The sequence below is a fragment of the Labrus mixtus genome, chromosome 7, assembly GCF_963584025.1.
Source record: "Labrus mixtus chromosome 7, fLabMix1.1, whole genome shotgun sequence".
In the NCBI taxonomy this organism is placed as follows: Eukaryota; Metazoa; Chordata; class Actinopteri; order Labriformes; family Labridae; genus Labrus; species Labrus mixtus.
In genome coordinates, this window is record NC_083618.1 from 26,643,542 (window position 1) to 26,657,288 (window position 13,747).

Genomic DNA, 13,747 nt, shown 5'->3' on the forward strand with positions numbered 1-13,747 from the left:
AAACCCCCTCCTCTATACGCCTCCCATGGGAGTCCGCTTGTATTGTTTATGTGTGCTGATTACTGGGCTACCATGTTGGAGGGTTTTTGTGTGTGTGTTTGTCTGACCCTACACAAACTCAACATCACACATCCAAAGGTGTTGTATGCAACGAGTAGTAATGTTCCCTGAGATAAAACTATCTTTACAGGGGCTATGTTAATGAGACAATAAAACATTTCTTTGTTTCAACATTGAGTTGTATGAGAATTTAATTTTATATTGGACTGAGAAAAAAACAATACTTTATAAAGTTGTAGAATGAAAGACGAATTAAATATTTCCCTGGATAGTGAATTAAAAAGAAGCATTAAATGGAAATACTTTAATACAACACTTAAGCGTCTCAGTTGGTAGAGTCGGAGTTCTCTCAACCGGAAAGTTGGGGGTTCGATCCCCACATGTCCGATGTTTTTTTTGGCATTGACTGTAAATATAAATGGACGAAGCCTGAGTGACGTCAGCCATCTGTTACAGCAGGGGGGCTCTGGAGGCTCATCGGCAGCAGCCGCCATGCTGGAAATCCTGTCTCAGTCTAACTTTCAGTCAACCTAACGACAGGCTGAGAGCTGGAGCTGAGGCGGGTTTTAAGCCTCTTGACGAACCGTTACATCGCGCCCACCTGTCAATCATGTCAGCTACGTACCTAACTATGGATAACATGTATCGTTCATTAAATCAAGACGGAGCCATATTTAATTTTTTTTTACTTCGTACAGTGTGTTCCTATGAGGACAATAACTAATCACATCTATTTCGTTTTTGTGTACCAGGCTGTAAACATTATTATAAAACAGCTTTTTTGCCCGTTGTGTGTTTTTGACTTCCGGTGTTCCTGGAGGCGGCTTCAAGCAGACATTCAACAAACTGCAGGATTTTGCACTTCCCCATTGGCTTCATTTTTCAAAACTAGAGGTTGCCGCTTGGTTTTTTGGGCATGACACTTAACCCCAAGTTGCTCCTGCTGCATCGTTGATGGTGTGTGAATGTGTATGAATGGATTAGTTACTTCTGATGGACACTTAGCAACCTCTCCCAACAGTGTGTGAATCGTGGTGAATGGGTAAAAGCCAATAAAAGTGCTATACAAGCTCAAGTAAATTTACCATTTACAAAATGTTTGCTGTTACTTTGCACCACTTGAGAGGCACCATGTCTGTGTTTTCTATCGGTTGAGATTGACAGAACTGGTGGTTGACTTCTTGAAGGGGAGGAATTTTAAGTTGACTTTGAAAAGCAACATGCACAAAGAAAGCAGATACACCGGTGCAGGCTCACAGACACAAAGCTGACATGTTAGTTTTCCTGAGCAGCCTCTCCGTTCTATAAAGTGACGGTGCAGAAATGTGCTGAGCTAAAGGGAAGTCAGTACAACAATGAGCACCCGGGCTTTGAATTATTCAGGCTGTAGTCCAATCACAGCAGGGGAGCAACCCAGTTTCCCCAAATCTTGAAGTTCACTACCTGAGGATTACTCTTTAAAGTGAATTTGTAATGCTTTGTTAAATAAGCTGTGAGAGTGTGTGACAAATGACTGAACAATGCTTCCATCCTGACACCCAGTGCCGGCTGCAAGTACTGCAGCGGGCTCTGGCTGCATTCACTCTTTCTTCTGTTGTGAAAAAAAATCACTGCAAGTTAGAAACAGAACTTTTATTTCATTGATTCACAGAGTGGATTTAAGTTTTCCTGAACAGAGATTAAATTAAACACCATCTATACAGAGCCAAAGCTTTGCATGCCAAATAAGGACGTTGACAGTGATTCAGGCTCTCTTGCAGATTGTCAATCAACAAGTAATCAAGTAACGATGTCAGAGATGGCTGCCGTGAAACATCAGTGTCTCTGTGTTTTCAGTAAAGACATTTTTTTTTTTTTTAAACATAAAATCATCAACCATAACCAGTGACTTTAAAGACAAAAAACATTTTATAGCTCAACCTTTCACTCTGTTTGCATTCAGCCACCCGCATAAAAAGAACTTGTAGAAAAAGCAGACACCACACAGACACGGTTGCAGGCGCTTTGATCACAGCTCCACTCTGCCTTTCTGAGAGTCTGAGGCTGACGTTGCATCAGCTTTGGCTTTTTTTGAGTCCTTCTTGGCAGCAGCAACTTTCACTGTCTTTTTTGCAGCAGGTTTTGCGTCTTTTTTATCTCCCTGCTTGGCTTGTTTTGTAACCGTCTGTTTCCCGTCTTTTTTGGTGGCAGGCTTGACTTTCTCTGCCGTCTTGGCCTTGGCTTGCTCTCCAGTTTTGGCTTTTGCTTTAGGAGCGGCTTTAGCTTTAGTGTCTTTTGCTGTTTTGCTGACCGGTTTTGCCTTTGCTTTGGCCTTTGGAGGGTCAGCTGATTTGTCCACTTGTGTGTCTGCTGTTGTGACTGGTTTTTGATCTGCTGGTTTATCCTCTGGTTTTTGCTCTGCTGGTTTATCCTCTGGCTTACTGTCTGGCTTTTGCTCTGCTGGTTTATCATCTGGTTTACTGTCTGCTTTTTCCTGGTCAGCCTGAGCAGGAGGCTCTGGTGTTGTCTGTTGCGGCTCAGGGGTGTCGGTCTCCTCTTTTTTGATGAAATCCGCATCCACAGGGGTTGAAAACATCTTCAGCATTTCCTGGGCCTGGATTCTCTCCTACGGCACAGAATAGGAAATATTTGAGGGGAAAAACAGAATGCAAAATGAGCCAATTAAGAATTAAAATGTCAGAACCACAGACAGATGAAAACCCGGTTCATACTGAATGAGATTCCTTTGATATTTCGAGGAAAACCGTAAGAGAAGGACAAACACTTGGTAATTTCTTCCACATTTATGTTGGTCAATGTCAGTGCAAATTACTCTTTAATTAAAAATAATGAGGTTTCAATTTGAGTACACCCTTTCAAAGTATGTCTTCCTTTTTCTCCTTTAGTAAATGCAGAGGGAAGGAACAAAGTCAATGTTGTGTTCCTACTTTGAAATGTTAGGGAGATTTTCTTGACACACTCCTGGGTGCTCCTACTAAATTTGCAGATACTGATGCAGTTATAGTTCAGAAACCAGCCGTACCTTCTCCTCATGTGCAGGATCCAGGGTGAACCACAGGGCCACAGCACATCTCTGACCCTTAGTGACGGCTCGGACACCGTGGGGGTTCTCCTTCCCCGCGCCGAACCCCACCACCCGGCCACACTGCGGACGCACCTCAGCCTGGAGGAGACAGGAAATACATGTTTAACATTCAAGAGCAGTGGCATTTATTAGCACTTGTATTTATACAGATAATAAAAAAAATAGTTTATGGAGAAAAACTGAATATTTACCGTCACTGTTTTAGCATCGAGCTCGGTGAAAATGAAATCTCCTCCTTCGAAGTCATCGTTCAAGTAAAGGATGGCACTGCAGGGAAGAAACATTAAGATGTTGGTGGGTGTTCTGATTCAAGGTTTTCTTGAAGTGGATAGATTCTGTAGTGCACTTGTGTGTGTGTGTGTGTGTGTGTCCTCACCTGTAGTCCCTGTGTGTGTATGCAGGAGGTTCCTTTACACAGTCGTTGAGCTCAGAGACCAGCAGACAGTTGTCCGCATGAACAGGGTGACTCAGGTCCTCACGGCCCTCCTGCTTCTCTGAATGAACAAACATACAGGGGGAAAAGTTAAGTAATCTTCTTGACGGGGCATTTGGCCTAGTGGTTGGTTCGTGCGCCCCATCCACGGAGGTAAGTGCTACAGTCCAGGTTAGAGTCCAACTCCGGGCTCATGTCATTCCCCATTCTTTCTCTCTCCTTGATTTCTGACTCTACCCACTGTCCTATATCTCCAATAAAGGCCCTAAATAAATATTTAAAAAAAGAAATGTTGTGTAATTAAAGGCTGTTCCACAGACAAGTTAACAGCAAACTGTCGCTGAAACACTCACCATCGATGGCAGAGCGACAGACCAGGTGGGAGTAGGAGAAGTAGAGCGTAGTTTCCAGACGGAAGTAGGACTCCAACACCTTCCTCACCTTCTCGCTGAGGTCGAAAAACAGACGAGCGCTCTTCATTGGAACCTTCCCCTCCTGTCCGAGCTGTGGTGTGGGAAGAGTCGTTCACAGAAGACACAATTATGAAACCAATTTACAGTCACGGTCTTAAATAGGACTGTGTTCAACATCACAGCTTGATTCCTAAATACTTGAAGCTCTGTTTTATGTTTGAGGAGCACAGACCTTCACAGCATTCAAGACAGTGACTCCCTGGAACATCTCACTGGGGGAGTGTGGGGAAGGGCGCCCCCTGTAGCCGTCACCAAGAGCAGCTGCCTGGAAAATAAGCACAACATCAACACAATGATATGGTGGGCTGACCACCACATATACAACATATACAAACAATACGTGGACAGAAATAGGCAAAGGTGACAGATAATCAGGTTCTTTTAACTCGTTTTTTTTTTTTTAAATGTCAAAAATGAAAAAAATACTAATTTATTATTTTAAGATTTAAAAATAATGACAACCACAGATTCCCTGCCTCAAATGTAAAAAGAACTCAAATTGAGTGATTTTCATGTTGTAGTTACATTCTTAAATTGTTGTAAAAGCTATGCAAAACTACACTTTATCAGTACAGACATTATTACTGCAACATGTCACTTTAAGCTAACAATGTTAATTTCTTTAAAAATTGCTGTTTAGCCACCTACACCTGAGGAAATGTTCCATCCCTATGAGCTGGTGGAAGCAAAAAAGCTACGTGATGATCAAAAGCTATGTAATAATTCTCTGTGAGCTCAGAATGAGGAGTGATTCCTTTTTCATCCAAAGTCATTACATTCTTTCTCTCTGTTAAAATCAGCTCTTATTTTTAAACAGTTTCTTGAATAATAAAATTGAACATTTTTAATTCATTGTCACAGCTAATCCACAAGTTTGACCCCTTTGACATTTACACGTCCCTGCTTTATATTTGTCATTGTCAGTTTTTGAAACACCTATTCCCCTCAGTGTAACTTTGCTAAATGTTGCTTAGTGCTGTTCTCAAGGTGGATTGATGTTGGGTCTTTGTAGATAATATAACAATTAGTATGGTTGTTTTCCTGCTCTTCTGTAAAGTGTCTCGTGATAACAGATGTCATTTATATACAGTATGAACAGTTGTGGGCCTAGCTCGGACCCTTGTGGGACACCACAAGATCAACATGGACTTTTAAGAAGCGTTGTGAAACTCTTGTCTGATCTAAAGTTCAACAAACGTGTTTTATAAGCAGAGAAGATACATTTGATACAATTGGTGTTTTATTTAGCTCTATTCGTACTTGATGTGTTAAAGCCAGGTAGCATGTAGCATGTAGAAAACATATCAACCAGTCAGAGAGTCTAATATCACATCCCAATATGATAACAGTATTGGCACATGATTTGAACTAACTGTCTTATAACTTTGTAATCTGTGTATTTTCTTTTCATCTATTCATATGATGGTTTAATAATAATGTGACTTTGCATATCAGCCCGTCCATCCTTTAGCACTACAAAAGAGATTTAAACACTTTTTGTTTTTCTGGCAAAAAGTCAACTCAAGTCGTGAGCAGCTTCTTTCTTTACATTACTTACATTTGAGAGGCGTTGCAGCTCTCTACACTCGTCATCACTGAGCACACCGTCCAGCAGCACCCGCTGAGAGCCGTTCATTAGCTTGGACGTCATTGTCACCTTGATGTCATCATAAACCATAGTGCCACCTGGAGGAGGAGGGTCAGCTTCTTGTGGTGTTATTATCGTGGCAATATCAGAAGAATCCTTCTTCTTCTCCTCAACCAGAGTCTCAATCTCCTTCATGAGGTTTCCTATTTCCTCTGTGATCCTGGCTGCAGTCTCTCTGTCCGCTCTGAGACACAAAGGTAGAATGTCAGACGCCATAATATCACCTTAACAATAAACTTCTTTATACACCCTATGTTAATGTGTGTGACAGTGTCTTTAATCTTACTTCTGCTTTTCTCTCAGTTTCATAGGCATGACATCTTCAGGGGTCCAAGTGTCCTGGTTACAAAATGACAGTTAAAGAACAAGTCAAATATTTCCCACTCCATCAAGTTGAGGTCCACATTAAAGACTTTTTTATTATTTCAAGATAAAAGTCGCAAATTTACGAGGATAAAGTTGTAAATTTCTGCTATAAAATTCGTAAATCGATTTAAATTAGCTATGGTATTATTATTCTGACAGGTTTTTATCAGAGGAGCGGCCATCCGCCTGCGCAAAAATTATGAAATGAGAACCCGTAAAGACATTTCCTTTGCCACTAAAGAGACAATTTCCTGCACGTCAGTGTGGTTCTTTCTTTGGAAAAGTTTCTTGAAGTATCTTTTTAGGGTCCTGATACTCATAACATTGTGATGCAGATGTGCCAAAAGTATTTCCTTATTTGTGAAACCTATACAAAAGTATAACTTCACAAGATGCTAATTTTTGTACAAGCTGCTGCTCTTCTGATATGACAACTGACTAAAATAATGACTTTATTCTTATACATTTCCAAGTTTATTCTCATAAATGTATGACTTAAATCTCAAAATCTCAGATTTTTTCCCACCTTAATGTGGCCCTAATATTCCTTCGTACTTCATCAAATGAGAGAAATGTGTAGGTTTAAAATAAATGACTTAATCACTCACCGGATCAACAAATGTGATTCCAAAAGCTTCATATCCAAAGTAAAGCAGCTCTTTTTCCAGTATGGACTGCTGCATGTGCAGCTTCACCGCCTGGAGGTAAAAATCACATTATCCTTGATTACACTCTTTGATAGAGCTCAGTGAGACATATCCAAAAGAAACTCTGCTCAACTGTATTATCAAGTACAGACAACAGTGAGATTAAAGGAGATGTTTAGAAATCTCTGGTTCTGAGTGCCCTCTATTGGTGAGCAACAGAAACAGCACCCATAAGACATAAATTTGCTCCCTCCTGAGTTATCCGGACAGATTGTGCATTAACCTTACATTGCAGCAGATGTATATCAACAGAACACGGGCTAATGAGTGCAGAGGACCAAAAACAGATAGCCGGTAATAATATAAGATAATAGTAGAGGCAGAAATGTTTTTTAAAACATTGAATTTCTTATGATCAAGTGACTCTGTAGTTATGATCGTGAGACAGTTAGCCAACATGAACAATGGCAGGACCTTAAAACTACACATAAATACAGCAGAAATCAAGTATATCCTCTGTAGATGTCTCTCTGAGTCATGACTGTCTACAATGAGTGGAGGTGTGAATCATGCTAGCTGTGTTGTTGTCAGAGCCGTGTTTACTACACGTTTACATGGACGGGACGGCCTTTAGTATAAAGCTGTTTTAGTCAAGGACTAGAGAAAAGAAGAATAACATACTCAATGCTTATTTGGATGTCACATAAGTAGTTTTAGATCACGGTCATTCTGTGTCAATTCATGTGCAATCTGAAGCTATGAGTTAACCAAAGTGTGCTAACGTTAGCCCGCTAACACAGTAATGCAGACCAAATGACAATTGTTGCTCTTAATGATGATTAATTATGGTGCGTTCTAATTCATAACTCCTTCGTGGGACCGCGAGTGGAGAGGGGTTGGAGGTGTGCCGCTAGAGGAGAGCGGAGGCTTCAGTAATAGTGGAGGTGTCTCCAGACAGAAGTTTGTTTTGGTTTCATGCTGGATCAAAACGTCGCACATTCTTCCTTTAAAGAGAGGGAATTACAGAATGCAAGAAACCTTGACCAGGAGTTTACAATACTTATAATATTGTACCCCAGGGGGAACAGCTTTGCACAGATGGTACACAGGTTAAAATATATGATTACTTAGCACGGGAAGAAACACATAGATAGACAATGAAATGAATAGTTTTTTTAATCAGGCTTGATATGAATAAAAAAACGACTTCACATGTAGTAGCTGTTTTAAAGAGTGCTCTGTCATTCTCTGTTTCTGAGTTTCATTTCACATTTCATGTCATCATTATTTAATAAATTGTTTATGTATTTATCATGATCAGTTTGGACCCTATAATAAACCTCAGCAGCGTTAGAAACTATCACTATTTGGTATTGACAGCCCAGTTATCCCACTATAAATATAGCCTAAAATGAATATTAAGAGCCTGGGGCAGATCAAATCTTATATAGCAAATGTTTATTAGCTTTTCATTCCCTTCAGGGATTTTTTAATGTTGCCTGTGCCCCCTGAGTACTTCGGAGTACTAATGGAGGTTATGTTTTCCGTCCAGCACTTTGCGGTTTATTTACTATTGACAGCTATGGATTGGGTTAACACTCTTTTTTTAAACACTCACAGCGTTCTTCAGAAGAAAAATACACAAAACAAAGAGTGAGTAAAAGAGACGCTACCTGTCTGGCTGATATGGTTTGCGCCTTTTCCTCACCCAGCACGGCAGAATAATACGCCAGGTTCTGGTTCATCACCTCGTCGTCAGGGTGGAACATCAGGAAGGTCTTTGCGCACTCTATGGCCTGCTCGTACTTCTCACCTGGAGAGAGTTAAATGTAGGCGTGGGGGGGGGGGGGGGGGGGGGGGTGAACAGCAGGTATGAGGTCACAAGAAGGTGATCAGAAGAGATTCAAGACTTTCTGGTGCGCATGAAGATTCATGGTTATACACAAGGTTCAGATTTTGCACCCAAATTTCAGCTTCCTTGTCGTGGATGGCACTACTCAGCCTGTTCAAACTGCCTCACTGGTTGAATTATTCCATCAAGTTTGAGAAAATATGTTGTGACATCTAGAGTTTTTTTTCTCAGAGTCAGACCCCATAGACTAAATTCAAGAAGTGGAAATGAAACCAGAGTAGAAATGTCTTAAAAGTGCATACTTTATATTGAATAAAAAATGCAACTCAATGACGCGACAGTCAAGTAACTTTTGGACAAAATGACCCTGCTGCTTCGTTAAGGTATAACATTAAATCATTTTGCTAGTGAGTGGCTCTCAGTTACTGCTCACATCAAATTTAAAACCCTGCATCTAGCCTACAAAAACGGCTCCCCTTTACCAATCTATCAAACTTTTTTTTTTTTATATAAATGAGAAAAACTTATCAAATATCTAAAGAGCTGTGGAAACTCTACAGGAAGGTCCTTTCATAATTTAAAAAAAAAGCCTAATTCTGTTCATAATTTTCCAATAATGTATTACTTATCCTTTCAATGTCTCTGGCTCTAGGGTGTAATTTCCATTGTTGTCAAGGACATTGCATAAAGACATGAATGATCCCCCCGATCCAGACAGAAGAACACCGACAGACTTACTGTTGTAGTAGGAGAACTGCAGGTAGTTGAAGTGAGACGGCAGGAAGTCCTCAAATGGCTTTTCTCTTCCAGCAGTGGTGGCCAACTCCACCGCACAGTTCTGCTTACAGCTCAGTACCTGCATGTAGTGGTCTGACACACACAAACACATTAACACAAACAAGGAAATCTCAATTCTCCACTTTTTATGTGAATCTTTTCTGCGCAAAAAAAACATAGAAGTGTTTTTCTCTCACCTGTCATGGTCTGGAACAGGTCGGCGCTGTACTCCATGTAGTTGTAGCCATCGTAGTTGTACGCTCCCTCACAAAGCGCTCTGCACTCCTTATCGGCAGTGAAGTACTCGGCCACCGCCGCTTCAAAGTGTTCAGCCGCCAGGCCGAAAGAGTCGTCGCTGTAGAAGCTCTTTCCCAGCAGGAACTCCGCCTGACGAGAGAGGGAGTGGGCATCCAATGAGGTGGTCACCATCACAGAGGAGGGTTTTTGTAAAAGAGCATCCTTTCAATTCAGTTTTCAAATCCTTCCGTGCTCATTTTCTTGACTCCAACAACAGGAAAAACAAAGTGCACACAAGGCCCTTTATGGGATTTATGTGGTTTTGACATTTTAACTTTCTTTTCTACATTTTAAAGGAGGTGTTCGCTCATACAACTATCTCATGACTCATGAAGTTTGTGCGTAGGACATCAAACTATCCCTTTCTAAAGAAAAATCCTGCACACTACTCTACTACATCATCTGTGAACCTTCGTCAAGTGCGTTCTTAACTTCATTTTCTGCAACTTGTCTTTGCAGTCATCATCCCATAGGCCATACATGTTATGTTATTTTAAAACTTTAGAGTTGGCCGGTTGCAGCATGACACCGTGTGTTATCTTCCTGCAAAGCATGCAACAAAGAATCACCACATACTCAAAAATATACATGAATTACATGGTGTTCCTCCCCCACTCAACCCTAGCTTTGAGGACAAAAAATCCCATTAAAGTCATCAGATGAGGGGTTTGCTCTCACCATATGTGTCCTGGCCTCTAAATCTTTGAAGTCCTCTTCCTGTACTCCTGCCATCATCTTGTAGAACTCCAGGTTCTGTCTCATCTCCACGTGATCGGGATTGGCCAGGAAGAATGTGTGGGCAGCTGCCACCGCCTTGTTCAGCTTATTGATCTGAAAAAAAAACAAAAACAAAAAAAAAACACGGGTTCAGCTCATCCTCTTTGATTGAAGGTGTTTTAATCAGAAAGAGCCGATTAACCCTTACTGACAGGCGCTTTGGCAAAACGTGTTTGTCAGATCTAAAATTGTTTTCGCCCCCCTTGGAGCATGGAATAAACTATAAACACAACCCTGTTATGACTGTATTAAGTTCATTAGCCAACATGCAACTGAAAACGACAATTTTAGAAGATTCAAAGCAACAATATCATTCATTTTAAGTCGATTATGTCCTCTTTGGAATAAGTTACTTACTCTCTTTGAACCTGTCACTACAGCACGTCCAAGACCTAACCTGTATGCTACTTCTGTTTCTCTTAAAGTTCCTGTAATTAATTTTAGCTGGTTATAAAACAGAGGCCTCTATTTGACCTTTAAAAGCCAACAAGACGACAAATGACAGAACTGATACCTGCTGGCCAGGTGTCAGACACACTGAGTGACAGCATGCTGCCGTTACAACCTTCTTTAATGTTTTCTACAGACTCACACTGAGTGACACGTCTGACTGTGTAAAGAGGGAAGGGGGAGTTTTTTTTTCACACTAATGTATGGGCAAGAAAGAGAGAGAAGAGAAAAGAGGTACAACTTTATGGTTGTGAAAAAAAACCAATGTAAAAACAGAAAGTTCCTCGCTGGAGCTTTAAGTTGCTTGTTGCTGTTTGGTCTCTGGCCTATTTAGAAAATCATTCTGTAGGGTTTAGAGCCGTTTACTGGAAATAATACTAAGCGAGCGAGTTAAACCAAACTGTAAATTTGGGGGTAAAACTAAAACAAAGGGCTGACAGTTCCTTCATTCTTTTCACAATACAAAGTAATTTAAATATATAACTTGTGCATTGCTGCTTAATTGCATTATACTTAACAGACCCTGGACCTTTTCTGCTGACTTTGTTACTCACGAGTTGCTGTTTGACGTTATAGGCAGCAAGCATACAGTGGGTGACTTCAGAGCTTTTTGTTAAAAACAATGTTAGGATTGAGTGTCAATCAAAAGTGTACAGAGGGAGGTCAAACCAAAAGCAGGGTCTGAATCCCACTTCTATTTAAACTACATAGTCATTAGTCAATTGTCCGTAATATAAGGATTTGACTTATTTTGTCAAATGAACCTGACTAAACTGAAACTAAACTTCATCACTTTAGTGTCGAATAGAGATACTTTATGCTGTCGAAGCCAATCAGGCCTGTTCAAGTTATGAATAGACCTGTGGCTGCAAAAGAGTTCATCTGAAATTGACATTTAAGAAGGCTAACATTATATTGACCTCTAACTGTGACCTGCAAGAGCTGTAACCAGTGATGTTTCTATAAGATATACTTACTTCTAAACCTCTGATTCACACCATTTATTGATTCACAATATTCAGTAGTATGCTGCAATTTTTCTTTGTCTCTAATTGACTATGACTAAAATGTAAGAGGAGTCCTACATGTCCCTGTTTATAACAGAGGCCGTTTATCCTCTGCTGGACGGGACACATTAAGAGTAGGCTTCTTCAGGCACCGCTACACCACTGGTTGTAACCACTCATTTCCTTCAACATAATCATACAGCAACTATTTTAGGTTGGGTTTTTTTTTTTACGGCTATAATTAAAACAAACAAGAAAGAGGTCTTTTCACAACAGGGACCAGACCAACATGGCTTTGAGCTTCAATCCAATGGAACTGATGCTCACTAAATCTGAGATTAAGCAGCTTTATAGCAGTCTGTGTTGTTTTCATTTTCAACGTCTTTTCTGATTCACGATTGAACTAAAGAGTTGTTTCAGTAATGCAAAGTGTGAAGATATTTCTTCTAGTTGCACAGATTTAAATTCTGCACCTCCTCTTTTTTAATATGCAGCTGCTTTCAAGTTCTGTCTGAAACTAGTGTTTTAGAATACAGACACAGCCTATGTATAAGAAGAATTGTACAGCCTAATGCTAGAATATTGGCCCATCTTGCTATCCAGTAAAACCCTGCTACCCCGATGTACAAACGAAGCAATAACTGATTTGCTTTTTTTGCAAGTTTGAGCCATTCAGGACTTCAGTTTGAGCACTTGGGCCTTTAAACCGCTGGATCCCAAACATCGACGTCCTCACGTCAGACTTCACACAGAGAAGCAGACTCCACCTTAAGACGTGGCATGGGAGTCTTGGTTTTTTTGGGGGGGGTTGGGGCATTTACAGTATCCAACTCCACATAAACTCTGAGTGAACGTTTGAGTGAGATTACAACGTGGATTTAAATGTTCATATTCATCAATGTGTTTAGTAAGAAGTTGCAAGAAAAGATTAATATCTGCTATGTGTGATGCATTGATTTGCTACAGTGATCGCAGCCCCAGCTTTACGCATGTTGCTTCTAGTCCACTGGAAACTTTATACCTTAAAATATGCCACTTGTAAGTAGTTATACGGGGTCCTCTTCTTAAACTCCAGCTCCACTTCTGCAGTGACTTCATGAAGAGTCGGTGAACCCAGTTTCTCCAACTCACAGGAGTTCACGCAGTCTGCCCGTTTCAGGATTTTCTGGAAGAAGCCCAGGTCCTCTACAGACCCGGCCCCCGGTATGGGAACTCCCGGGCCGTCCAGGCGCTGTCCGAAAGCGGTCTGGTTGGCGCAGCTGAGCCGGCACTGAGCCTTCACATTGCGCACCGTAGCTTTGTTCCGGAGAGCCTTCTCCATGTTCAGGATGACCGACAACCATTCCCCCTTGTTGTACGCGTCCACCGCCGTGTCGAAGAGGAAATCAAATGGCTCCAACACGAAGCGATTGCTCTGAGAGTTGTCCGAAAAGCACAGAGGAGAACTCAGGCAGACGCATATGAGTACATAACGGAGCTCCATGATGCTGGAAAAAGTCAGGGATCCTGCAGCAGCGGGGCGGCGTCTGAGCCAGGAGGACTATAGGAGCCGGTAAAGAGAGGAGGAGGTGAAACTTTTCTCCAGCAGCAACTTGTCTGGACTGGAGGTGGGATTTCAACAGTGGACCCCCCCCCCCTCCCCCTTCCCCCAGAATCTCTCACATTTAGGTTTTATTACTGCTGTCACATAAAACGGTGTTTTAGGGATTTAAAGTCACATTTACTACCCAGGAACCATTTTAATTTTTACTTTGTCTCCTTAAATGGAGACTTAGAGACTTAGATTTAGATCAGTAGGAGAGTAATAATAGACAATTCGGATTAAATGTTAATAGAGGGTTAGTAAATATGCAGAGAAAACATGATTAACTTGCT

The 13,747-nt window shown here is 41.1% G+C and overlaps 1 protein-coding gene across 1 annotated transcript; it reads right to left on the reverse strand.

Annotated features, from left to right (window-relative positions):
• Positions 1-1,677: 1,677 nt before the first annotated feature.
• Positions 1,678-13,478, reverse strand: p3h1 (prolyl 3-hydroxylase 1). The gene is made up of 14 exons (XM_061041428.1): positions 12,894-13,478; positions 10,317-10,469; positions 9,539-9,728; positions 9,303-9,434; positions 8,386-8,525; positions 6,674-6,763; positions 5,986-6,038; positions 5,610-5,883; positions 4,224-4,316; positions 3,932-4,082; positions 3,522-3,639; positions 3,337-3,412; positions 3,083-3,223; positions 1,678-2,665 (listed from the first exon to the last, which is right to left on the reverse strand). Exons 1-14 carry the CDS (start codon positions 13,353-13,355, stop codon positions 2,069-2,071), a joined length of 2,670 nt encoding a protein of 889 aa, XP_060897411.1. The 5' UTR covers positions 13,356-13,478; the 3' UTR covers positions 1,678-2,068.
• Between the last annotated feature and the right edge of the window lie 269 nt (positions 13,479-13,747).

Coding starts and splice junctions, on each gene's coding strand:
- p3h1 (XM_061041428.1), bottom strand. CDS start 13,355: ATGGAGCTCCGTTATGTACTCATATGCGTCTGCCTGAGTTCTCCTCTG. Junction 4,317..5,609: donor AGCTGCAACGCCTCTCAAAT/GTAAGTAATGTA, acceptor CTTATTTTCCAG/GCAGCTGCTCTTGGTGACGG. Junction 4,083..4,223: donor CTGTCTTGAATGCTGTGAAG/GTCTGTGCTCCT, acceptor CCCACACCACAG/CTCGGACAGGAGGGGAAGGT.